Genomic DNA, 25,380 nt, shown 5'->3' with positions numbered 1-25,380 from the left:
ATTCCTAGACTCCAAGTGTATCTACAGCCTATTCGTTTCTTGGGGATGATCTATGAAGAATAACTGATCTTAAGCCTCGGGAGTTTCCCGTTTGTCTTGTGTGACATGATATATATCATTCCGGGCATAGTGTCGTGGAGGAGGATAGGCTGTCATTCTACATTCTAGTCTTCTTCGTAGATCCCGCGTCTTGTTTCTTTGGTAAGGTTAGAATTCGAAGCTAGAAATGGAGGGTGGGTTTGTGTGCTGAGTACTGCAAATGCTATCTAGAAGCTTTGAATTTTGATTGAATTCGTGAGGATCTATGGGAGAGATGGCTGTTCGTATTCGGCTCCTTAAGAGAAAATTCATTTTATAAAGTATCGCCTCGTACGAGAATGCGTAGTTTTGTTGAGTATTGTTAGCACGTAGCTTCATGGAACATTGGGAAAGCCTATACTGTTATTTGTTTGTCACTACATAATAGTGTCAAACATGCTCAACTCTACTTCGCTCAAAGAAATCGCCTCAACGAGGTCGCCTTTCGACTTCCCATCCCCTGATATGCTCCCGATCTGTATCATCCAAACTCATGCCCCATGATCCCCGGACTTCCTTAGATCCTGGCAGAGGAATGAACACGTTGGAATCAATGCAAGGATCGTCATTGTTCCAAGGTAGGAATCCTTGACCCCAATCACCCGAGCAGCCCAGCCCGACCCCAATAGAGGTTTGTCCTAAGAACGGTTGCTGGCCTTCCAACTCATAGTCCCATCCATTAGGGGAAGAAGCCGCGAACATTCGCACGCCAAGTACACCATACCAACTGAAGACCTCCAGGATAGCTGGGACGATTGACGTTTTGCCCTTGTGTGTAATCTCACGTCGCGTAGGAATGAATTTGATATGGAAATAGTGTCCGTTCTTGCTGTCTGCCAACTTGTCATATACCCCGTTGGACTGGTACTGTTTCCAGATGATGGACTTGGGACCTGGACTGCTAGTCGCTGTGCGGACATGGGTATGGAAGTAAAGATACTTTCGGCCGTCTTTGCGCTCGTGAAGTGCGATCCGTAGGACATCCAGCCCCTTGCCCGTACAAGATGGAACGAGAGCTGTAAGGTACGGACGAATCAATTTGTCGTCGCAATAGTCACCCTCGTCGAAGACATTGTGCCCCGCTAGTGTGAATGCGCTCGATGTGGAAGTCTCTAAGGGGCGGCTGTATAGCTGCATCTCTGGGTTGTTGTAGTCACCGCTGATGACTACAACCTGGTCATTGCCCTGGCCGAGCACGTCACCAACCTGAGATGATGATTAGCAGGGGGTTTTGTCAACTGGGAATGACAGATCTTACCAGGACACTAGAGTCACCTTCCTCTTCGCTGTTCAGTCTGCACTCGAGCTGGGTATGTGTGTCAATGACTGTTGTCTGCTTAGGATCTGCTGCACCTTCGAAATGATACTGGTAAAGATCCAGCCTGGACTTGCCGCCCGCGAAATCCGCGCTAGCAAGTAGAAGATCCTTTTGGTGCGGACCTGCTCTGATAGCCTTTGCAAAACCAAAACATGGAGACTTCAATAAACGGATGGTGCTGAAGGGTGCCTCTAGCCACTCGGCGCGATGGTCGTTACAAAGCGCAATCTGCACCCTTTTACCTGGCAGCACCGAGACTGAAATGATTTGCGGGGCGTCTTCACCATCAGACATGTTTTCGGAATGTTCTCCATCCTCACAGAGGAATTGATCGAATAGGAAACGCGTCAAGTTGGCTGATGTAATGGGAAGGTTGCTGGAAAGTGTCTGCGGTATCAACCTTTGGGAGTTCCTGACCTCCCACGACTCAGAGAGGTTCAATTTTTGCCGTTCGCCCATCTCTCCACTCCAGCTGTGGAAACTGGTGTTAGTAAAGGCAATATGGGCGTGTTTCTTGTCTTCGTCAGGCACCCAATAGAAGCCATACAGGGTGGTGGTCGATAGGTTGCTGCTGTTTTGCAGAGCCCAGTGAATAGGAAGCGCCGTGTCAGGTAACTCTCTGATATCAACGGCATCGATTGCGCGACTTCGGATGGTGAACGTTTCCTGGATTTTGGAGTTGACCTCAACCAACGCGGGACTCCAAAAGTTCACGCAGGTCAGCTTGCCCTGTTCGGGAGCTGCCACATCCCTGACCAAATCCTGGACCTGCACGAAGCTACCCGAGAGCAGTCCATCCATGACAGACTGTTGTGCAAACTGGTCATCACCACGGAATGGAGCACCCCGCACTCGCTCACAGTCTTCATTTGCTTCAGGAATAATCAATGCTTTTGCAATCGGTGCAGGGCTGGAAGCCACGCGCGCGAAGTTGGAATGATCGTTAACATCCTTGCGCAAGGTGAAGTCATGGTCTCCGACCCGGTCCTTATCATTTGGGATTCCAGCGACCCAGAGGGGTGCTGGGTTGTGCACATCGCAATTACCCCATTCCTCGGTCCAGTTGCTTGATTTCAGCGCCGTCATGGGCAGAGGCATCAATTTCTTCGCCACAAAAGACGAGGAATACTCTTTCCAACTATCCTCCTCCTCTGAGGCATCAGTTGGAATTGGATTCCAGCCTTGCATGAATCCTTCATTGTAGACTTCGTCTACCGACTGCTGAAGGCAGTGAGCACTACCATATAGGTTAGTGGTTTATCGAAAGTAATAGGAAAAGGGAGGACCTAAGTGGGAGACGAACGCTCTTGCACGGTTCACCGCATTCTTTGGCTCGAAGAATTGTTTATCTCCATATGCAATCCACTGATCGCCATTCTTATTCCGCACTAGCAGGCCTGTCGCACAGTCGTCGTCATGCATCTGAATAATACCAAAGATGTCAGTGATGAGACAGGAGAGTTGACTCTAAAAACCGTCATCGACTTACGTAGCGTCCTTGATAATCCCAAATGGGAACTTCGTGTTTTCCCCCGGCCTGCGGCAGACCTGCACCCGCCATCTCTTTATGATCCTGCGTGTGCAGATATCGACGCGCAGGCCGCAGGTGACCGGCAGAAAACAAATCTGTCAGATAATGGGCAGCAAATGCTTCATGCACATAAGCTTCTTTCAGCTTTTGGCATTTCCTGGTAATGTCTTGTTCGTAGTGTGCCTCTGCTGCAAGTTGTATGGCAGACGCATGGCCAATGCAATACGCCTTGACGGCATCTTCGCCCTATTTATATTATTAGATCTTATGTTATTAATTTGCGGGCATGGAGGAGGGACGAACAAAGTGATCCACGTTTGTGAAGGCTAACCAAGCGTACATGCTGAGCATCAAGTTATAACTAGGATGTTTAATAAGCTCCCAGTTATTCTTTAACGCATCAAAGTATTCTTTATCGCCAGGGAGCTTGCAATTATCGGGCTCGAAATGATCTTCGATTCCTCCTTCATGACTAGAACGTGTTAGTCTTTGGGAAAGCTGCAATGGGCACGAGAATTTGAACATCGGGACGTACTATGTCTTTGAAACACTTTTCCCTAGCTCTCTAGCATGAGAAACGGTGCGATGCTCGTGATCTAGAAGCTTTGTGATGCGGGCCAAGTAGCCATCACGGTCTTGGATCAAGCTGTTCACAGCATTCTCAAAGCGTTTGAGTGGCGGAGTATTTGAAGTTCGCAGCGCACCACAAATAGGGGCATAGTCCAGCTCAATGTCGGATCCCTTGGTTGGTTCACGATTGGTATAGAAGTCACCAGCCAAGGCAATGATCCGTCCAAATGTTAGTGGGATCCTTTCCTTTTCTCTAGTCTCCACAAACACTAAGGGCTCCGTTGGTGCTGTAAGAATGTCGTTGGTCTGGCGGATTTTCAGGTCTTCTGCTGTTGCTTGGTGCTCGTCGGCTGCCAGATATTATTAGCCGTGGTCCAGGAGGACCGTAATGAACCAAGACATACCCTCCAAAGAACTCCAATGCCCCTCCCAACGTGGACGTTCCGCAATCTCTGCATCGCTCACAGGGATGACGAAAGTCGCTGGCTCGAGGTCAATCGCCCGAGGAGGCTCGAGGTAGCGCAAAGAAGCAGCCGCCTCAGCGATCTCGTTATCCGTACACATATTGCGTGGTCTTAATGTGATGAAATCTCGTAACCAGCCCTCTGCATTATCACGTATAGGATACTTTTATATGATTTCTGTGTAGTTTTCCGTGACTCCATCTGGTCGGCTGGATCGACCTCAATTCGCTCCACCCACAGCTGGAGGCAACGGGCGTTATGGAAAACATCTTGTGATACGAGAGGGCTCGAATCGAGACCACAAATGACTTTTTTTTGGCGGACAACTAGCTGAGGTGAGACCCCAGAGAACGTAGAGAACGGTTAGTTTAGCAGACGAGGTTGATTCAGGGGAAGTTCACGTTCGGAGATGAGCGACGGGGTCCCGCAGAGAAAGTATTTGGCAGCTGAAAAAACAAGCCACACTCTAAGCGGGCCGTTCCTAGAGTCCATCCAGACTTCTGGTATTCGCTTTAGCTACACTATTAGTGTCTTGTTCCTGCTGGAAACTTGGAAAGAGCCACAATCTTCAACGAGATCCAGACCGCACGTGGCTTTGAATCTGTTAAGCGGGGTAAACAATGGCTTGCAGATTTCACACTTTCTCGGCGCCAGAGTCATATCTAGTTAGCTATCTACAGCTGTTATCTTGGTGGCAAAGTCGTCGCTAACTATCGCCCAGTTTGATTTCAAAGGAAGATATAGCTAGTCAGAAAGGACATATTGTATGATATAAAATCAGCGTCCATGTTTGTGGATCTAGCAACAAAAAAGACGGAAACAGCCAGGAAATCATCCATTCTATCTACCTATCTATCATTCATTCTATCAATTAGATATCCTCATCTCGAAGAAAACTGCCATAATGGGTGAATTCACTTTGCAAGTTCCCATTGACAGCCCAAAGCTCGTCCAAAAGGGCTGCGATGCTGTAAGATCCCTTTTGTTCTCACTTGCACCACTATCTGAAAACCCTCGCTAACATCTAACCTGTTCTCCAGATGAAGGATGCTCCCACCATCCCCGCAGACCTCAAGAGCTATTTCCGGCCCATCTGGTTTGTGCTCAAGAACAAATCCCAATTTTCTATCAACCCAGACGGCACAGACTTCTACTCGGGGTGCTTGTACGGTCAGTCTAGCAACACGGGTGCCTACGGTGTCACTGGATTTGGTGCCCGAAACTCGTGGGCGGGCACGACCGGAGCAGCGCGTTTCAAGATCAAACTGGACCAACAGAACGATGTCACTTTCGTGATTGTAAGCTCTTTTCTGTCTTTGGTTCTGCGAATTTAGCTGATTCTTTATGTCAAGGGTTTCTCCAATCCGTACATTGGCTACTACGGAGCCCATATTGAGGAGTCTTCGGACATGAAGAAAGATGGATATAACAAGATTCAGGAAAACGGCAACAATATTGAATCTGTCCATGTATACAAGGGAACTTCCAGTAGCGGTATCCCTTTGAAGTTCAAATTGCGCCTGTCTATTGTGTCGGGTCAAACCATGACCATTACCGTGGTCCAGGAGGTGTGGGAAGAGGAATGAGCGTTGCAATAGTCTTTGTGTCGATTTGTTGGCTTCTTCCTGTTACCAATTGCCGTTCTCCATAGTTGTGATAGTTAAAACCTTCGAACACGCTTTTTTGATTCTGGTTAGCCAATTTTCCGAACCGACTATGTTAGTCCACTAATTAAATGACATTAGAAGATTCAATGGCCTACTGATAATTGAGTATGCTCGTACTGTAATTTTAGTCTATCTTTCGTAACTGTTATTTCCGAGCGTAAGGGTGCATACAAGGGTTTCAAATCACGATTCAGGATTTCGTGTGACTCGTTGCTAATGGATATATATATATATTTAACTTCAACTAAGTGGGAAGAGAGGCATAATTTACTATTTGAAACGATAATGGAAATGAATTATAGGTCAAAAGCTAAGTTCGGACTTGATCATCCAATGTAAGTCCGTGGAAGGAAAATTGCAGTGTAAAGGTCCTTCTCAGAAGGCACAAAACCCAGCTCCATATCGGGCTTGGACCACTGCGATCCAGACTTAGGGAGTTCTCCATCCTCGCCAAAAGAGGCAACGACACACCGAGGTCGGCCGCCACCAACAGTGTACGTCAACCAAACTGTCTTGCTGCCTTCGTGTGCCCGCGCAGTGATAGGACCGGGCTGGATATTGCCAGATGCAATATCGTAGGAGTCAATATCCCGCAAACCTTGGAAATCGGCCTTGTTCTTGTCCAGAGAGCCGTCTTGGCGAAGAGGAATGTAGAATGATTTCACTTTGCATTCCGTAGAATCGGCAGAGTCCTTGGTGATATAGAAGATGTACAATCTCCATTTCTGTTGGTTGTTGCCCTGATCAAAAAGAAAACAGGAAGAAAAGTTTCCGTCACGGACCCCGAGACTTGCCGAGTTCGGAATTTCGACGCTTTGCCAGAAAATGGAATTATCCGGTGATAAATCCATGAAGAACGTGTCCTTCACGGAATCGATGAACAATGTCCCATTATCCGCCTGGCAGGCATGGTGGACGTATTTGAAGTTTCCTTTGACAGAGGATTGGGACAGAAGTTGCGAGCTGATTGCCTTGGTAGATCGAGTCGCTTTCAAAGGTAAGGTGGTCCATTTCGCATTCTGCGTTGAAGGACGAATTGACAAGGAAACACCCGACGGCGCTTCTTGTCTATCCACAGTAGTCCGCGATACATATGTTTGGTTCTGGTAGTAGATAACACTGCTGCTGCCGAGGTTCTTGGGATAGGCTTCGAATCCCGTCTCAGTGGCCCCAAGTGCGAAATAGGATGATAGGCGATGGAGCGCTAATGTGGAAGTACTCGAAATATTGCCAACTTTCTTCCACACAGAGATAAGAAGCTCCTTGTGAAAGAAATCAAACGCGAGATTTGGACAGCGATAGATGCTAGGAGTCAAGGCAGGGTGTGACGCTTGGTATTGCAGCTGCAGCGGACCCGTGATATTCGGGGAACAGCTGTAAAACTCCAACTGCACGTCCGAATTGTGGCGGACCAGAACAAAAGACAGGTCCATAGCTATCGAATCTAGTGGTCTGGGTCTTCTGTCTGGCCTCCTGGGAGTGGAAGCATTTTTATGGCCAAATATCCAGCTCCAGCAACTTCATAGTTCCTCAAAATTGTTAAGCTTGGGTCTCGGCTCGGGGCGAACTCACTAGTTCGCACAGCCTGGATGTTAGTGTGGGGACACGCAGGTTCCAGAGTCTCGGAAACTGGGGTTTTAGCAAGTGCGTCAAGTAAAGTATCTTGGGATGGCACTAAGAAGTTGAGCTAATAACAGTGGCTGATACTAATCAGGATATACATGCGTCGCAACGGTTCTTTTTTTTACTACTTCAGAACTAGTACAGTGGTGCTAAACTAGTGATATATCGGACTCTACTCTCGTTATCCCGTATCTCAGCTCTCAATTGCCAAAGTAAAAAGCCTCCCTCGGCCGCTCCGGGGGTGCTTCGGCTCGAATACCTCTCTTTGAAGCTCTTTAGCCCAGGAACAGTGATAGGGATGTCACTAGCAAAGGAAATGACAATGCTAAAACACCTTCAGCTGAGCACTCGTCTGATCTCAGCTTCTAGATTCGAAAGATTCTCGCGTGATCATGAGAAAGACTTGGCGTCAACAGCTCAAGGACTGTGGCAGGAATTCGAGAGAAGGTGGAAATAAATATGAGCGCTATATAATAGATTCTATGTTGTACAGGCCAGCATAGACCAAGCAAACTCACAATCCTCTCTATCGTTTTATCTATGGCGAACGCAACTGCCTTGCCTGTTGGCACCTTCAATGTGGATGGTAGTGGTATTGCAAGATACTCATTCACCATCAGCGTACCCCAGGGCATCACAGCCACCAGCACTCCTCAAATCTCGCTCGAGTATTGCCAAGGTGCCCCAAATGCCATCCTAGGGACTGGGTGGTCTCTTGGGGGCTTGTCAACAATTCGCCGCCAAGTCGCAAGTTTGGCCTTGAACAGTATCAATGCGCAGAAAGACTACGATCGTACAGTACCCCGGTTGGCGTTGGACGGCAGCGAGCTGTTGCTGATCCAAGGTGATTATTACCATGCCCCAGACGCCGTGTATCGACAAGAGATTGATAGTCACGGAGAGACTGTTTACGCCACTCCATCTGGTTTCACCGTTCGAGACACTCTCGGAGCTCGCAAAGAATACGAAGCTATTCCCTCCTCTGATCCTTCTGCACAGGCTACTGAGTGGCGCATGCGAAGGCAAATCGACCGATATGGCAATTTCATCGAGTTCAACTATGAAAGTCTACCGGGTGACAATTCTTCCTATCTCACCAGCGTCATATACACATCCAACGAAAAGACTGGTCTGGCTGGTACCCGATTGATACTATTGGAGTACTCCCCAAGGGAGGATCTTATTGTGCACGCATCCTATGGCGATAAGATTACCTCCGTCTATCGCTTAGCACGTATTCGTGTTGCGATGGGAACTCTAGACCAGTTCGTGGTAATCCGTTCTTATGAAATGGAGTATATTTACTCCCCGAGCTCTGGATCTTCTTTGTTGCAATCGATTACCGAAGTCACTGGCACGGGGACGCGCTTGATTCCAACTCTATTTGAATATACCGCTTCTTCTGAACAAAATGAAAGCTTCTCCAACCAGGAAAGGGAGTCTACTACCTTGGCCGAGACGACTCACAACGTCACGCTGCTTACTTTGAACGTGAGTGGGCGATCTCTGGGAGATCTAGGCTGTATTTGCTATGATTCGGACACGGGGAATTTCAGCATAAAGACATATCTGGCGCAACGTCGCAAAGTGACGCAGAAAGACCAGCCTCCTACCATCGAGTGGTCGCCATCGGAAGGGCCTGGTGCTGAAGCTATTCTTCCACCCACTGCCATGGGCAAGACCACACCTACGTTTCTATCGGGAGATTTGAACGGGGACGGGCTCACGGATCTGATTGTCCCCTTCGAGGACACGAATGGCAATCTGTCATTCTCAATATCCTCCTCGACAGGTAGCGGGTACGAGCACTACACGCTGAAACCGACAGACTGCAGCTGGCACCCTGACTCTCGTTTTCTGTCTCTAGACCTGACGGGTAATGGCTGCACAGATATTTTGCAGATTTACCCGCACGCTGAAAAGCTGCATTTCCGAGTATTCACCGCTATTAATGAAGGCGGACAAACTACGCTCGCAAATCCAATTGAGACGAAGACTACATTTGACTTTTCACACACTGTTGATTGGTTGCAGATGACCACTCGTCGTGATGGATCGCATAGTCTTGTCCGTGTCTGGGCCGATGACAATGGGATGGGTGTTAATCACTTGAGAGCCACCACGTTCACGTTGCCATCGAAATCCATCGATGTGTCTCAGGGGACTCTGATTCCTTCATCAGATATGTCGCTTGGCGAGTTCGACATCGACCAGACCCCGGGGATCACCGTCCTTCCTTGTGATATCAACGGCGATGGTGTAGAAGACCTCGTCGTATCTCTCGTCGAGACAGTAGATAGGGGCACAGAGACAGCCATTCGCATGGTCTTTACCACATTCCTAAACGATGGTGTGGGCAGCTTCACCCAGCAAGGTGAACCCCAGGTTTATTCTCACGTCACTGACTCGGGCCATGCACCATCGGGCACGGGGAAAATGTATGTCACGGACGTTCGAGGTACCAATTATCCATCCCTCGCATATGTGTACCAGGAACTTCACAGCGGCAACTATGTCTCGTTGATATCCCAAGGTTCATCGTCCGGCCTGGTCAGGCCCCCGAAGTGGTATCACATCGCTGAGCAGAGTCAACTGCCAATTGGAAAGCCGGAGTTGCTACCAGCCGATCTCAACGGAAGCTCCTTGGCCGACTGGCTTTTCTACAGTATTGTCAATGATGAGGTTACCGTCCATCCTATCTACAATACGGGAAAAGTCTGTGAGGACTTTCTTGCGTCGGTCCGTAACCCCATGGGCTTGTCCACATCTTTCTCTTATGCTCCCATGACCAATGCCGACGTCTATGAACCCACTCCGCTGTTATCTCACAGTAACACATCTGTCAAGCGAGGCGCACACGTCGTGAAGGGAACGCCTAGCTACGTTGTCTCCGAGATTCGCAGTATCAACGATCCATCCATCAATAGCATTCCATATCATGATGTCGTTCAGAAGAAATACTACGGAGCCCGAGTCAACCCTAGAGGCCATGGCTGGGAAGGCTTCTCGCACATCTCAAGCTACTACCCCTTGAGCGATGATACAAGGATCGATCATTATAAACAGTCTTGGCCATTGGCGGGATGCAAATGGAAAACCGATCAAATCCAAGGCCGTGAGCATGAAGGAATGCTGCTGCAGTCGACACAGATCGCTTATGAAGAAAGATCACAGGAGCTGGGAGGCAAGCAGATTTACCGGGTGAACAAGACTGCTGAAGTCCATACTCTGATGGACGGAGGATTGCCTGCGCGGACATTCAATCGCACCTATGAGTATGATTCCGAAGGAAACGTTCTGCTCGAATGCTCAAAAGAACTGGATGAGCACACTCTGTGGACGAGATACGACTATACCACTATTGGATCCTCAACCGGCCTCCCCATCTCCAAAAAGGTGTCCACCAAGAGGTCCAATACGAACATGCATTCATTTGAAGACGGTGACTTGAGTTTGTCGCTTTTCGAGTACGACTCTGAGCAGGGAACAGTGTGCACCGCTCGAGAGTGGCTATCAGACCATTCATGCTTTTCCCAGCAGAGCTTCGAGTACGACACGTACGGCAACGAAATTCTCAACAAACGGCCGTCTGGGTTGGAGGTTCGAACTGAGTACGATACCGTGTTCCATTGCTACCCTGTCAAGATCCATGAAATGGGGCCTGGTGTGGACCATGTCCGTCTAGCAGGATATGACGCCCTTTTCGGCCATGAGGTGGCTTGCCGGGAGAAAAATGGTGCTATCAAAATCAGCGAGTTCGATGCCTCCGGTCGCTTGCTCCGCTCTGCCAGCACCGGAGATGAAACAATCTCCCAGAAAACTGCACAGGCTATGTTGCCAGTCTCCCACTTCATTGCTGAGTCCGAGTTAACGAGCCTCATGTTGACTGCGCGAGTTTGTCCTAATCAATCTCTGCAATATGATCGGCTTGAAACTCCTTCTAGCACACGATACCTACGTACCACCACCATCACTCATTTTCAAGAAGGCACCGAAGGACAGTATACCCGAGAACAAGCAGTGGACTGCACTGGACGCGTATGCAAGCAGCGCGAACAACATGGAACTTCTCTGCCAGTATGGAAACATTTCGAGTATGATGCTCAAGGCTACCTCACAGCCCAAAGTCTGCCACAACAGCGAGTCGACAACGGTTCGTCTGATTGGGATTGGAGTCCGGCCTCTGATCAGCAGATTCGATGCCAGTATGATTGCCTGAAGCGGCCCGTCAGCATCACCAAACCTTGTCACCGGCAAAGTGACAATGCCACAGTTGTCACCCGCAACGTATATCAGAAAGGAGGATCCCATGTTGAACATGTTGTGGAAAGAGTTCCGTCTGCTATTGAGGAGGGACAGTTGCCAGCTGTCACTGTTCTTTCCAGAACTGAGAGCTTCTTTACTCATATCAACGGGAACGAAACTCTGAGCGCCAAGATAAATGAAAAGGGTGAACGCACTGAATTCACGCACGATGCTATGGGCAGATTGGTGACCGCCACAGACGCAGCAGGCAAAACAGAAACTCGAAGCTACAATACTACAGGAAAGATCCTGCAGACCCACGATGCATACCAAAATGTGGTCATCCGCACATACAACCCTTCCGGTGATATGGTTAGTGAGCGAAACAGCATGGATGAAGTCGCAACTCACGACTACGATGCCAAAGGGCGCCGCACTAAGTCGGTCGCTGCAAATGGTCGCCAGATCCTATATGAATATGATCGGGCTTGCAGCGACAGCCTCTCTCGCGTAACCCTTGCAGCATCATCTGATAGCCCGACCAATGATGCGACTTACGAATATCGATATGACTCCCAGGGACGCCTGACAAGATCGGTCCTTTGCACTGGTCAAGATGAGACGTTTTCCGTGGATCTATCCTATGATTGGCAGGGTCAGATCATTTCCCGTCGCTTCTTCGACGGCTCATTATTGAAGATCGACCATCAGGGAAGTCGAGTCGGACGGATTGCATTTTCCGGTGAAGAATGGAACGTAGAAACCAAGATTCAGAGCTACAATGCGTTTGAGAAGCCTGAACAGTGGTCTATTCATGGTTCCGGGCTGAAGGATTTCCAGGGAACGATGCAAGCCGATCAGATCGGATTCCCGCTCATAAATTCACTGCGGAATTCAGACGCATCTCTGGTCCAGAACCACTTCATCTATAATGACCTTGACCAATTGAGCCGACTCCACGAGTTCATTTCGGGAAGAACCGCGGACTACTCCTACGAGGGTGGTCGTCTGGTCTCCTCTAAAGGGCAGACAGGACCATTGACCCAGTACGCCTACGATCTATCCGGTAACATCACTCAGAAAGGGACTACGGTTTTGCGCCATGGACCTAGATGGACTGAGGGGACAGACGGCGACCAGTCCATTGTTCGAGTCCAATACGACGAGGCCGGTCGGATGATCTCGCGCGAGCTGCCGCAGCAGTCCAAGGCCCATTCCTTTTCGTACGATGGATTTGGGAACATCGCTACCATCACAGATACCATAAAGGGAAATACGAGCCATATTCTTTCTGATGGTCAAGGCAATACTCTCATCCGCACATTGGCAGATGGATCCCGTGAAATCCAATTTACTCGCGAGCTCAGCGTGTTGATCCGTCCAGATCGATCGCGACAGATTCGTCGCCGGATGTTTGGTGCAGACAAGAAGCTACTGGCCACAATTACGACCGAGATGATGCCTGAAGAGCACGCGAAGACTACTCATATCGTTCGAGTAGCATTCACGGATGCTAAAGGAAATGTAACACATCTATTCGGTGGCGACGGAAAGCTCTGCCACAGTATGGAATACGATGACTTTGGAAATCTCTCCCCTTCTGATGCTCCTTTGTCATCAACATACGAGGCCAACGCTGTCGACGCCGATACATGCTTGATTGACTTTGGTGCACGCTGGTACGATCCATTGCTCGGTCGTTTTGCGACTCCAGACGACATATTGGATGAGAAATCGCTGTCAAACGTAGACGGCATCAATCGATATGCATTCGAAAACAATGACCCGATCAACCACATCGATCCTACAGGTCACTGGGGCGCAGATTTCTGGGGTGGTCTACTTCTGGGTCTGATTCTATTGGCAGTCGGTGTAACGATTATGGCCACGGGGGGCGCTAGTATTGGGCTCGCAGCGTAAGCATCCAACTCACATATCCTATTTACCCATCAGCCTTCCCTCTAACGTGTATTTGTTGCAGGCTCTCGGGTGCTTTATTCAGCGGCGGACTAGCTGCGGTGCAATATTCATGGGAAAATCGGGACGAAAAAGACTCGGGCAAATTCTGGGCAGGCTACGGGGCCACTTTGGCAGTATCATTAATCACAGGAGCAGCTTCGGGGGCGTTTGGTGCCTACATATCATCTTCAGCATCGCTGACAACGAGCTGCAGCCGACTATTTGCCAAAGGTGCAGTCGAAGCCATCAACAAGCCTGGGAAAATCTTAGCCACGTTCGTCATTGTGGCATCCAAAACACTTGTCAGCGGTCTCACCGGAGCTGTCGTTCAAATGGGAAAGAACCTCGTCCAACGTGAAATTTACGGAGCGAAGGTTGGACTGTGGGATGGAGTTGGCTATGCAGGTCTAATCGGACTTCGTAACGGCGCGCTTTCAGCACTGGGTAACTCGTACTGGACTTGGAAGGGCCAGGATCAACTCAATCGTGTCACCGCAACAGTCAAGGGAACTTTTAAGTATGATTGCGTGAATCTGAACGTCTACGATGAAGACTTTAATCATGTCTTCAAGGTGTTTGGATATGGAAATCCGGTGGGACAAAACGTGTCGGCACAGGCTGGGAAGTCATTTGCCAACGTAAACTGGGAGAATCCTTTTGGTCCATAGTTTCACTGTCAGGTTAATCCCATATCAATTTCACTTGGTTATTAGTGACCACCATCAGTCGTATTTATATCTCAGAGCTGCGCTAAGTATCTTGTGGGTTATGGGTGGGCGTCAGCGAAAAGGGGGACGAGGAACACACTGCCCGCATATACTCACACAGACCAGAGCACTTATAAGTACAATATAATTAATACGTCCAGATCTCAGGGATTTTTCTATAGACATTTTCACGTCTTAAATTTCATATCTTATATCTCCGTTAAGCGCTGGTCCTAGGTAACAATTGATACCAAGCTGACAGTTCAGCATATATTGAGTCTCAACGCTTTAGGTTATCCCATGCTGAAAACTTTGGAACTGGGATTTGATTAGAATCACTTGCGACGAAACTAATTCCTACTGAAGTTGTAATGGGTAGCGATACTGGGAGCAGGGTACCTCAACTAGATACCCTTAAGAGGTCCCGACAAATGATTTATATAATACGGTAAGCGCCCATATACTGAACCTGCAGAAGTTATATATTCCCCGTCTGAATGAAACATGCAACTACACAGGCTAGACTTCAGTAACTATACCCGGCTGTGCTTTGAACGGTCTACTCAATAATACAGTGATCATTAAGGCATCGCCTGAGTTAAATCCTCGAGGGATTCATGTAATAAGACGCGAATGGCTAATTATCACTACCAATGGAAAAAAACTCTAGGATATATAACTTGGGGTGTGGAAAATAGAGCATCATCCAGTCCGATCTAACACTGACGACCTGTACAATCCTGGATAGAGCCACGGCGTAGCCTCTTGCCATCGTGAGAGCAAAGATGAAGGAGACACGGTTGATGGCAAAAGTACCTTCCATTCACAGTAGAAGGTTGACAGTGCATTCCTTCCTTACCTGGGTGGGTGATACAGTTTGCCCGTGAAGGTAGTTGCGCTGGCGGTTATGGCCACCTGTCTTCTACCTGGTACTTCCATCATGGTACTCAGGTACCCCCCGGACTTGGGAAACTTCTTAAGCACGCTCGCAAATCCTATCGAGACAAAGACTCCTTTTCACTCTTCACTTTTCACTTTTCATATACACTTGATTAGTTTTCAGATTACACACTTATCATGATGGATTGTATAATCTATTCTGTGTCTGGGTCGATGACGATGGAATGGGTTCCAGTCACTTTGAGGGCCGCCACATTCACATTGCCATCGAAATCCATCGACTTTGGTGAATCCAACATCAAAACTATCATCAACAGGGGGCCTCCCCCATCAATGGGTCTGCATACTTAAAGGGAAGAATTATCCCTCTCCCCTCTCCCTCGATCAGGGCTCTTCTCGAAAAAAAAAGGCGTGAGTAGTACATCTGCCTTTGTTACTACTGCTTGTTTCTAATAATGTGCACACTCCAAGGTTCATAGAGGTGCGCCGCTATGAGCCACGGAATGTTGGTAGAGCAGACGACTTTCGGATTTTCAAAATTATCTGCATCTCGCAAGACTATGATGAGTTATACGTCTTCCGCCCGACTCCGGGCACAGGGCCACCAAGGGCACCGCGCCAGGCAGCCCCTCCGCCGGGCAATGATTCTGTCCACCGCTGGGCAATATCCTGTCCTCCAAGAAAAGTACGTTGATAATCTGAAAGAAAAACGTTAGAGCTAATGTATAGAAGGAAAAGATCTGCCTCGTGCCCGCCGGCCGGGGCCAAAACCCCTCCCCCCCGCGCCGACGAACCCCCCCCCCTCCGGTGGACGACCCCCCCCCCCCCCCCCCGGCCCGGCGACGACCCCCCCGCCGGCCGACGGCCCGCCGGCCCAAAAGAAAAGTCCGTTAATAACCAAACTATATCCGAAAGAAAAACATTCTAACAGGAATTTAGAGAGGGCCAAGTGCTCCCACTGTGGAAACCTCTCCCACAATGGTGACTGCTGGGCGGCGTGCTCGGCCTGCGGCCGCCGCCATCGGCCGGGCACCTGCCCGCCGCGCCGCCCCCGCCCGCCGCGCCGCCTCCCTGGCCCCCCCGCGCCGGCCGATCTTCCGGCCGGAACTATAATTAGTTACGGGCATTATTATTATTACCATCAATATTGATGGAATATTATAAATTTTCTTATATTGTATGTATTGGTGGAAGCATACAGAAGCAGCACGAGAAAGGAGGAAAGACTGGTGCCACTGGTGCTCTCCCAAATGCAGACTGAATTCTGGATCTTCTGTAACCGAAGAGTAGTTTCTTACCTTCGGGGTTCTTTGAGCCTCCAAGAGTTGTGACCGCGTTTACGTTCAAGAAAGGCAAACGAAATCCTTAACCAGATAGCTCCTTTCCAGTCGTATATTGAGCATGTCAAACGAGGAAAGAAAGGCGTGCCGTCGTTCATAAACGGTGGGATAGATTAGGAGTTTTCACTATGCGTCGAGGCTCCCTGGCAGTTTTATATCAGAATACTATAGATCTCCTTTCCCTAACCGTATAATAACCCAGCCTAAAGCTGAACGTGGCAGGCGATTGCGATTGTCTGCAGGTCCTAGGAACGAAGCAAAGCCATTCTTGATCCTATTTCTAGCTAACGCGCATATATCATTCGATCAATTAGAGTTCATTGCCTCCAAGGAGCCATACCAGGACTCGAGCGCTCCACGAAACAGACACATCGTTATATCTCTAGACTTTTGGCACGACCTGTCCTGGGGCCGCTTGGGCCGTGACAGATAGTGTACGCATTTAAACGGCACGTATTTGTGAGGAGCCTATCGAAGCTAACGGATAATAGCTTCATAAATACTGCCCCATCAATCAGTGGCCGGGAAAGACCCTGGCTCTCTGAATAGCCTAATAAGCGAAAAGATGATAACTAAGATAGCATTCGAGTACACTGAATCTGGACCAACCTGTTTCTGGGGCTCTGAAATACCAGAAAGTATACTATGCTATCAATGGATAAAGCTGGATCTCGACCCTTCTCAGAAAAGACTAGCCCCCGTTTATCTTCTGTTGATTGCAGGGGTGTCCTACCTCCATATTAGGCGTTACCGGAAGACCTTGTCACCAATACCTTAGCTGTACGCATGACCATTTAATGAGAGTTCTGGAATCGAAGATTGGGGGCTGCATTTGGCACTATAGCATGGGAATGCATACGTTGTGACTGTTCCCGCCGTCTGGGCCGATGCTACAAAGGCTAAGACCAACTCATTTGGCCTCCACGAGGACCCAAAAATAATTAAGCTATTACACCTTATCTAACTACTCTTCCCCCTCATTAATTAATTGCTTAGAATCCGCCATGTCTAAGTCAGATGATCTGCAAATAGCTCTGCTTCTATATAACCCATTATCTATCATATGAAGTCCAATTCCATATAGGTCCTCGTGCGTACTCATCTGTTTAGTCATTCGAGCTCAACAGCACTTCCTACGGCTTTGGCCGCACCGCCATAGAAGCTCTGGTATCCTTGATTTCAGGAGCTCCTAGAGCCCCCTCCTCAGGACAGTCTCCTGTCCACTAGCCATTTGCTCGGTTATCCCAGAAGTTAGTTAGCTACCTATAGACGATACCTAATCAAGCATCGAGCAAGTTCAAGATTGATCGCCGTAGAGCGTTAAGGTTGGGATTGGATCGTTTTCGTAACTTCAGCGTAATATGAAATCGGGGTCTGTTAAATCTCACAGTTGCATTGTCAGATTCTTGGAGGGAAGCATCGCCAACATACACCGTCTAGCTCTGCGCTGGAACTGACTGGAGAGAGTTTGCAATTTTTCAATTTAGCAAATAATACACGTAGCGATAACTCAGACAGTATTCATCTCACGACTAAAGTGCTTGTAGATGATGCGATAAGATAGCTAGTCATATAACGAAGGAAGAGAGACACCGTTGCCTCAGTATCACAAAAGTTCACCAGTGGCGAGTATTGCAGCACCAATTTCTGTCCATCGTGATGAGCTTGGATAATTCTTCCTTTTTTCTCACCAAAGTAGGACATGAGGAGACACTAGATTAATTAGCATTAATTGTATCAAGTCGACTCACTAACTTACTGGTTTAGTATCCTCAGATGGAGATGACTCCAACTTAAAATTGTCTTTCAGTATATTTAGAACACCAAGGACCTCGCCTCTGGAAAGGCATGTATCTTCCGCCCTTGAACAATTGTGAATAGAAACGATACTATGCGACGAAGTGCTGTTAACCGGATGAGGGTACATTTCCCATGTCGTTGTACCCAGTCGAGAGAATATTTGATAGTCTCGCGGATCGTACCTTTTAAGAAGATAGTCAGCTACCTGGACGATTCTTAGATGAAATAGGAGCTCAAGCAAATATGCATACGAGTAATCAATAGGTACAGTCTCATCAAGAGATAACAGCTCGTGAGGAAGACCATCGCGGACCGCTTCAAGGTGTCTCTCAACGAAGTCACTCAGCCAGCCTGCGTGCTGCCAGAAGTCCAGGTCTTCGAAGTCACGGAGCTCGCAAAAATATTGAAAATCGAATTCTTCATAGTTTGGGCCTCCTCTCCATCTATTATCTAGCGAATCTGCACGGAGGGGATAATCAGTCAATAAAGTTTTCGAAAATTGAGGCAGGAAGAAGCATGGTTCAAATCCCAGGATGCCCTCCTCATCGAGATCGACCTTCACTGCGTGGATTCCCAGCTGATAAAGGTCATCAGTTTCAAAATGAGGAGCATCGCGTTCTGAGAGAATCGAGAATACTCGAGAAGCATGATTGCGGACGTTTGCAATTCGGTCGTTTATAGTCTCCCTTGTATGCATATTTAAAAAGAAAGATAACAAGAGAGCAATTACTTTCGTCTGATGAAATAGATGCGGAAGAGGAAGTTGAGGAGAGATTTCAGTACACCGTATCCAAGCCGCTCAGCACAGGTTCAGGGTCGCTTCGTTTCTTGTATCATTTTCATCATTTTCAATGAGAAGATGAATCCTGGACGCGGTGGCTTATCGTTCCTAAACCATAGAAGACTTGAGTCGTTTACTTTCAGTTTTCGTCATAGGATACTCAGTCCCACGGATCGTATCTTGTTGAAAATCCTCAGCGATCGCAGCCTACGCAACCGCCCATGATGCAATCTACGGTCGGCTTGAAGTATGTACAGTAGACTTGACTTGTCTTGGTCAGACTATATTGACTGTTATTTCATTACCGCTTATTTCTACCTAGTATAATACGTCTATGACTAGTCTCCATTGGACCTCGCGCTCCAAGGTATCTACCAAGCGATCTCACGACTGAAAAGACGAGGGCACCAAACATGAATTAATTCCACGCTTCTATTATAAATGAGAGAGCAAACTAGGTAGATTACTCTAGCTAAGATCGAAAGGCGTTCTGGGACGTAAACTGAAAATGACCGAGAGGGGTTCCCTGATGAGGCATCTGTTCTGTGCCTTCCTCAAGTATTTGGGTGCATCAGGAAGGTGCATCAGGAAGGAAGATATTCCTAGTCTACAGGACTGATCAAAATGGACTCTTCAAACTGCAAAGCATCCGAAACACAATCCGAATAGCTTATAACGATTTCATCATCGCTTATTTTCGAGCAAATAACACTGAGAATAGATTCGAATTGTCTGTTGGAAGCTTACTAAAGCAGCGGAACCATGGCCTCCAACAACCAAGGAGGTGCTACTCGTCTCCCAAAGAACAAGGAGGAGTGGGAAAAACGTTTCCCTGCAGGATCCAAAGCTAAGTCAATCACTGAAATTAAAACCCTGAATTCTGGATCTTCTGTAACCGAAGAGCAGTTTTTAACCTTCAGGGTTCTTTGGACCACCAAGAGCTGTGCCTGCCTTTACATTCCCAAGGCCTATGAAAGAGATGCAAACGCTATCCTTGACCGGATAGCTCCTTTCAAGTCATATATCGAGCATATAAAACAAGGAAATAAAGGCGTACCCTCGTACACAAACGGTGGGGATAAATTGGGAGTTTTCCAGATGGTGAGATATTACCAGCTGCAGGTTCAGACTAATCTCCCGGCCCAGGAAACGCAAGACGATTCTATGAGCCAGAATGTTCGATTCACCCCTGTCCGAGCGACACCTTCTTCAAGCGACGGCTCTGCGTCTGCAAGCGCCCTCAGTAATATGACTGCAGCTTGTGACCAGACATGGATAGATTGGAAGCCAGCAAGTGATGAACAGATCGTCAACCAGGCGTTGATGAAGTTACTTACTGCGCTCACAATCAATATCCCCAACGTTAAATGCGAGTGGTCAATTGCACGGTTTCTTTTCAAACACCAGTTTAAACATACAACTATGGAGGCAAGAACCGACGGCTACCTGCGGCTCTTACAGGATAATGGCCGAACAGTGATAGCAATTGTTGAGACAAAAGCTCATGTCCGAAGAGATAACAGGGTTCGCATGCAGGAGGCTGCAGAAATGCTCTTATGGATATTGCATAATCACGAACAAGACCCAGGAATCCCAGCCAAGAAGTAAGTCTCAATACCCAATATAATTTGGAATATGACGGCTTCCCGTGCTGTTCTTTGTTCATCTCAGCTAATTTTGACATCAAGGCGTTACCTCATAGCGCAGGATCGACACGAAATCTTCGTGGTCAAAGCGGAGTATGATCTGAATTATATCGAATACCTCCGCAATAAGGAACGAGACACCTTTATGAGAATAACTGAATTCGGCCCATTTAAGACAGACGAGTCCCAGCACATGAAGAAGTTTGCAAATTTCATCGTGGCACTATGTCTGCAAATTGGAGAATGAGCTGTCCACCTGGAAAATCACTCTTGACTTTGACTACTAGCCTGCACAACGCTGCGGAGCAAAATTGTGGTCTTCCCCTTCCCTTGACTGCTAGCCTGCACGACGCTGCAGAGCAAAACTGTGGTCTTCCCCTTCCCTTGACTACTAGCCTGCACGACGCTGTAGAGCAAAACTGTGGTCTCCCCTTCCCTTGACTGCTAGCCTGCACGACGCTGCAGAGCAAAACTGTGGTCTTCCCCTTCCCTTGACTACTAGCCTGCACGACGCTGTAGAGCAAAACTGTGGTCTCCCCTTCCCTTGACTGCTAGCCTGCACGACGCTGCAGAGCAAAACTGTGGTCTTCCCCTTCCCTTGACTGCTAGCCTGCACGACGCTGCAGAGCAAAACTGTGGTCTTCCCTTGACTACTAGCCTGCACGATGCTGCGGAGCAAAACTGTGGTCTCCCATTTCCCCTCCCCCCCCTAGCAACAAGCTCGCACCTCATCGTGGTGCTAGGGTCTAGTAGCCAGGTCTATATGGACAGGTGAAGCCAAGACGAGCTCTTCGTAAGTACCGGTTGTATAGACTGATTGTATTCATTCTAGATATGCGCATAGCTAGCTCTGTATTTTGTCGGATAGAAATTGCTGCGAAGCATGGTTATGATTTGAAATTCCTAGTGATCAGCCATCTTGAACCTGAAGCTAGGGGTAGTTAGCCTCCATATATATTCCCTTTAGCATACAAAGTGTCTAGTAAACTCTTTCATACACCTTCTACAGAAAGCGTACACTAGTCATTGGAGATAACAAGTAATATCACCGTTGTTACCTGTTTCCTTGGACTTCGACGGACTATAAGCTGTGGAGGCTTGTTGATTACTCCAGTTTCATCGAGGGAGATTTTCTCTGTAAGATATGTAGAAGATTATCGTTCATTCCTTGCTATACTATCGCTAGCATACAACACTGTCAACTTACCCACGAATAGATTATTTGATGTCGACTCCATTTGACAAACCATACGCGCGATATACCCCGATGATTGACTAGAGAGGATAATCAATTTACAATGGACGGACCGCAGTACTAGGTGCTATCGTTTATCAAACATCTGACGTCGAGTAAAAGGGCCACGTGTGATTTGCGTCTAGAGTGACCCAGACATCAATTCAAGGTTTGGCTATCTACTGAATTCCTCGCCTTATACTACTCTATCAGTACATCTCAACATTAAGTTGAGATCATCACCTGATTAATATGAAAGGACCCCCTTCTGAAAATGGTGGCAGCTTAAATAGGAAAATTCTCACTTTGAAAAAGGCTCAACAGACACGTTATGCTCATAAAAACATAAAGGTGTGAATTGAGAAACTCTGATATAATTTACAAGCTTTTTAGAAATAGCAATATATCAGTAAACATATCTCATCAAGACGAGTTAATCTCTGTGACTACTAGAGTCCGCAAGTGCAGCTTCTCTCTGCGCTCGAGCCTGCTTCTGCCACATGGCCGAATAACGACCGCCAGCAGCTAACAAGTCATTATGAGTCCCACTTTCTGCTACTCGACCATCATGCAAGACGATAATGTTGTCACTAGCGATGATGGTGCTCAGTCTGTGAGCGATGATCAACACCGTTCGACCTTCCGAGAGTACAGACAAGGCATGCTGAATGTGCTGTTCTGTTTCTGTGTCCAGTGCTGCTGTTGCCTCATCTAATAAGATTATTTGGGGGTTTTTCAAGATAGTTCGGGCAATAGCAACGCGCTGTTTCTCTCCACCACTTAATCGCAAGCCACGATCTCCAACCTTAGTCTCGTAACCGTCGGGAAAAGACATGATTTTATCATGTATGCTAGCTGCGCGGCATGCGTCATATACTTCCTCATCTGTGGCGTGTTGGTTGGCGTATTTGAGGTTGTACATGAGAGTCTCGTTGAAGAGAACAGTATCCTGCGGAACAACTCCAATATGTCTCCGTACCGAATCAATAGTCACATCTTCAGTGTTGTGTTCATCGACGAAAATCTCTCCTTCAGTTGGATTATAGAACCTGTAGAGCAAGCGGAAGAGAGTCGATTTGCCAGCTCCAGATTCGCCCACAAAGGCAGTCGTCGAACCCGGTGGACAGTTAAACGTCAGTCCGTTAAGGGCAGGTCTCCGCGCATCGTATGAAAAATGCACGTTTTGGAACCTGATGTTTCCCTGACAAACGGACAATGGCACAGCAGACGGCTTATCAACTATGGATGGCTGGACGCGGAAAAGTTCGAGTAGACGTTCTGCATTGATCAATGCAGACTGAATATACCGATAGAAAGTTCCGAAGATGTTCAATGGGGCTTGAAGCTGCGTCATGTATGATAGGAGAGTGACGAATTGGCCAACAGGACGCTCGCCGCGAGCTACTTGATATGTGGCGATGAAACAAGTAACCAGAAGACCGAGCATGAATATTGTGTTTTGGCATATATTCATCAGATTCTGCGCAAAGAGGGAGTGGTATTCAGCCTCTAGATAGTTGTTGACTGCGCCCCGGTAGCGGTTGAACTCATATTCTTCCGCGTTGAAGTATTTAACTGTTTCGTACGATATGAGGGAATCGTTTCTGCATCCGTTAGAATCATAAAGACGTCAATAGATCAAGAACATGGAGTTGGGGAGGCGACGGGAGACCAAAACTTACTTGACAGCATCTTCCTGTCTCGAAGCGTTGACCATCTGTCGCCGCATATCTGCTCTCCAGGAAGCAATCTTAATAGTCATATATAAATAAAAGAATGTCATGATGGTGATCGTTAGAGCGTAATAAGCATCAAAGAACACGAGGAAGTAGCCAATGGCAATAGCCAGGTCAATGAACATGGGCAGGACCTGAAAGGTCACTTGCTCAAGGAAAGTATTGATGGAATTGCCCTTGGTGAGAGCGGAAAGCACCTCGCCCATCTTCTTGTTCACGTGGAAATCTAGACCTAGGCGATGTACATGTTCAAATGAAGCGGTCGATAACTCCGCATAGGCGTACTGGCTGATGGAGATCCACAGATTCGAACGGACCGACTCGATCAAACCTTGGCTACCCTGGAGCCACCGATAGAAGATATACAGGCATATGTGTGTCCACGGAACACGCAGCTGTCCTTCCCTTATGGATAGCGAATCTGTAATTACCCCGACCTGGTACGGCACAAGGAGATTCACCACTCGCTGTAAGACCAATAGAAAGAAACAAAAAATGGCGATAATCTGCAGCCTACGGGACTTGGATGGCCAGATATAAGGAAAGAAAAGTGAGTAGCCACTGAGATACTCCCACCAGTTGGTAGTTGGGGTCTTGAGTGGCCTTGTCCACGGCTCTGGAAAAGTCTGTTCAGCGTCGGTTGGGCTGTCACTATCTTCTGAACTGGGATCCTGCGTGGAATCCAGCAGATCAGCTGTTTCCTCTGAATTGACCCCTTCGATCTCTCTTCGAACACGACGTGTTGGAACCACAATTTTGACGATGTAGCATACGACCAGTAGCGTGAGGATTAGAACTCGAGCGGCCCCGACAGTGATCTCCAGCGTTTCCCATATAGTCAACCTTGTACGCAGAGGTCCTCCAAAGGAATCACCAACTGTGGGCTCATGGTGGACATTGGTATAGGTCGAGATCGAAGTAGCTAGGATAGCCAGCTCCACGGGCAGGGCCAAACACCAGGGGACAAATTGCGCAACGTTGGGAGAAGGATCCATATCAAGTAAAGAAATCAGAACCACCGAGTGCGCGAAAAAGGAGCCCACAACGAATATCTATCATCGTTAGATCCTTTTTTGTTTTTGTTTTCTTCTTTCACAAAGAAATTGGAGACTCACCACCACGGCCTGACCGCACCACCATTGCTGCGACTGGGCGAGCATGACATGTAGCATATAGATTGCCGCCTCTGCAATGTATGTGGTCAAAAGGAATAATGCTAACCACAAAAACAGAGTCCTAGATCTATTTTTTGCCAGCTCTGCTGCAAAGTCTCTGGATACCATCATCATGACCCGAGTGCGCTTTGGCAATGGTTTCCCATTGGGGCCATACTGCACCGAACCGCTGTGCCCGCCAGCATCTTTGGCAATATGTGCGGAGTGAACGATAAACACGACGAAGAAAACAACCAGCAGGACAATTGGATAGCTGATGCGGATGTAAGGAAGGAATACCTGAGCAGCGCTCGGTGAATTCATGGCCGGCAACAGGTGTTCATGCGAATTGCACCAGGAGCTATCTCAGAACAATCCAGGTAACATGAGGGATTGAAGGGAAGCAAGAAACATCATCGAGCTGCTGCACGAGCCCTCTAAGATTATCAAATAAGTGCGCAAAATAACTAACAGTTAACAGCTCTGCAGGCTGAGCTGAAAGCGGAGACGATAGCTGCGAGTTTAAAAATGTATCAAGCGCTAGTGTATTTCATCCGTAATACAAAGATCGCAGCCAGCCACATGGATATGCCGCCATGTCTACACTAGTTATACGTGATGATCGAC

General features: G+C 47.9%; 7 protein-coding genes across 7 annotated transcripts; 3 read left to right on the top strand and 4 right to left on the bottom strand.

The window, feature by feature from the left end:
• Positions 1-296: 296 nt before the first annotated feature.
• Positions 297-4,116, bottom strand: C8Q69DRAFT_501263 (hypothetical protein). The gene is made up of 7 exons (XM_028632357.1): positions 3,902-4,116; positions 3,463-3,847; positions 3,231-3,399; positions 2,886-3,173; positions 2,700-2,818; positions 1,337-2,633; positions 297-1,284 (listed from the first exon to the last, which is right to left on the bottom strand). Exons 1-7 carry the CDS (start codon positions 4,059-4,061, stop codon positions 508-510), a joined length of 3,195 nt encoding a protein of 1,064 aa, XP_028482048.1. The 5' UTR covers positions 4,062-4,116; the 3' UTR covers positions 297-507.
• A 376-nt stretch (positions 4,117-4,492) lies between these two features.
• On the top strand, positions 4,493-5,655 carry C8Q69DRAFT_479029 (hypothetical protein). Its single transcript, XM_028631420.1, has 4 exons — positions 4,493-4,626; positions 4,683-4,931; positions 5,002-5,259; positions 5,314-5,655. Exons 2-4 carry the CDS (start codon positions 4,866-4,868, stop codon positions 5,545-5,547), a joined length of 558 nt encoding a protein of 185 aa, XP_028482047.1. The 5' UTR covers positions 4,493-4,626; positions 4,683-4,865; the 3' UTR covers positions 5,548-5,655.
• A 158-nt stretch (positions 5,656-5,813) lies between these two features.
• Positions 5,814-7,239, bottom strand: C8Q69DRAFT_479026 (hypothetical protein). The gene has a single exon (XM_028631419.1). It carries the CDS (start codon positions 7,059-7,061, stop codon positions 5,955-5,957), a length of 1,107 nt encoding a protein of 368 aa, XP_028482046.1. The 5' UTR covers positions 7,062-7,239; the 3' UTR covers positions 5,814-5,954.
• Positions 7,240-7,791: 552 nt separating this feature from the next.
• Positions 7,792-14,318, top strand: C8Q69DRAFT_530599 (hypothetical protein; the record flags this gene model as incomplete). The annotated part of the gene is made up of 2 exons (XM_028633736.1): positions 7,792-13,412; positions 13,478-14,318. The coding sequence occupies 2 exons, from the start codon at positions 7,792-7,794 to the stop codon at positions 14,121-14,123; spliced, it is 6,267 nt and encodes a 2,088-aa protein (XP_028482045.1). The 3' UTR covers positions 14,124-14,318.
• A 3,181-nt stretch (positions 14,319-17,499) lies between these two features.
• Positions 17,500-19,225, bottom strand: C8Q69DRAFT_530598 (hypothetical protein). Its single transcript, XM_028633735.1, has 3 exons — positions 18,454-19,225; positions 18,162-18,384; positions 17,500-18,115 (listed from the first exon to the last, which is right to left on the bottom strand). Exons 1-3 carry the CDS (start codon positions 18,897-18,899, stop codon positions 17,924-17,926), a joined length of 861 nt encoding a protein of 286 aa, XP_028482044.1. The 5' UTR covers positions 18,900-19,225; the 3' UTR covers positions 17,500-17,923.
• A 520-nt stretch (positions 19,226-19,745) lies between these two features.
• Positions 19,746-20,876, top strand: C8Q69DRAFT_530597 (hypothetical protein; the record flags this gene model as incomplete). Its single annotated transcript, XM_028633734.1, has 2 exons — positions 19,746-20,587; positions 20,672-20,876. The coding sequence occupies 2 exons, from the start codon at positions 19,746-19,748 to the stop codon at positions 20,874-20,876; spliced, it is 1,047 nt and encodes a 348-aa protein (XP_028482043.1).
• A 1,420-nt stretch (positions 20,877-22,296) lies between these two features.
• On the bottom strand, positions 22,297-25,077 carry C8Q69DRAFT_407729 (hypothetical protein; the record flags this gene model as incomplete). The annotated part of the gene is made up of 3 exons (XM_028628165.1): positions 22,297-23,467; positions 23,546-24,651; positions 24,715-25,077. 3 exons carry the CDS (start codon positions 25,075-25,077, stop codon positions 22,297-22,299), a joined length of 2,640 nt encoding a protein of 879 aa, XP_028482042.1.
• Between the last annotated feature and the right edge of the window lie 303 nt (positions 25,078-25,380).

Source organism: Paecilomyces variotii, assembly GCF_004022145.1.
Source record: "Paecilomyces variotii strain CBS 101075 chromosome Unknown C8Q69scaffold_13, whole genome shotgun sequence".
Classification (NCBI taxonomy): Eukaryota; Fungi; Ascomycota; class Eurotiomycetes; order Eurotiales; family Thermoascaceae; genus Paecilomyces; species Paecilomyces variotii.
The sequence above is the reverse complement of the archived record's forward strand: the minus strand, read 5'-3'. Positions and strand labels throughout refer to the sequence as shown.

Excerpts from the sequence above, each read along its gene's own strand:
- C8Q69DRAFT_501263 (XM_028632357.1), bottom strand. The coding sequence starts at position 4,061 with ATGTGTACGGATAACGAGATCGCTGAGGCGGCTGCTTCTTTGCGCTAC. Across the intron at positions 3,174-3,230 it reads TCACAAACGTGGATCACTTT|GGCGAAGATGCCGTCAAGGC; the intron begins GTTCGTCCCTCC and ends TAATATAAATAG. Across the intron at positions 2,819-2,885 it reads GGGATTATCAAGGACGCTAC|ATGCATGACGACGACTGTGC; the intron begins GTAAGTCGATGA and ends GGTATTATTCAG.
- C8Q69DRAFT_479029 (XM_028631420.1), top strand. The coding sequence starts at position 4,866 with ATGGGTGAATTCACTTTGCAAGTTCCCATTGACAGCCCAAAGCTCGTC. Across the intron at positions 4,932-5,001 it reads TCCAAAAGGGCTGCGATGCT|ATGAAGGATGCTCCCACCAT; the intron begins GTAAGATCCCTT and ends CCTGTTCTCCAG. Across the intron at positions 5,260-5,313 it reads ACGATGTCACTTTCGTGATT|GGTTTCTCCAATCCGTACAT; the intron begins GTAAGCTCTTTT and ends CTTTATGTCAAG.
- C8Q69DRAFT_479026 (XM_028631419.1), bottom strand. The coding sequence starts at position 7,061 with ATGGACCTGTCTTTTGTTCTGGTCCGCCACAATTCGGACGTGCAGTTG.
- C8Q69DRAFT_530598 (XM_028633735.1), bottom strand. The coding sequence starts at position 18,899 with ATGCATACAAGGGAGACTATAAACGACCGAATTGCAAACGTCCGCAAT. Across the intron at positions 18,385-18,453 it reads ACTGTACCTATTGATTACTC|GTACGATCCGCGAGACTATC; the intron begins GTATGCATATTT and ends TCTTCTTAAAAG. Across the intron at positions 18,116-18,161 it reads CATCTGAGGATACTAAACCA|TGTCTCCTCATGTCCTACTT; the intron begins GTAAGTTAGTGA and ends TAATTAATCTAG.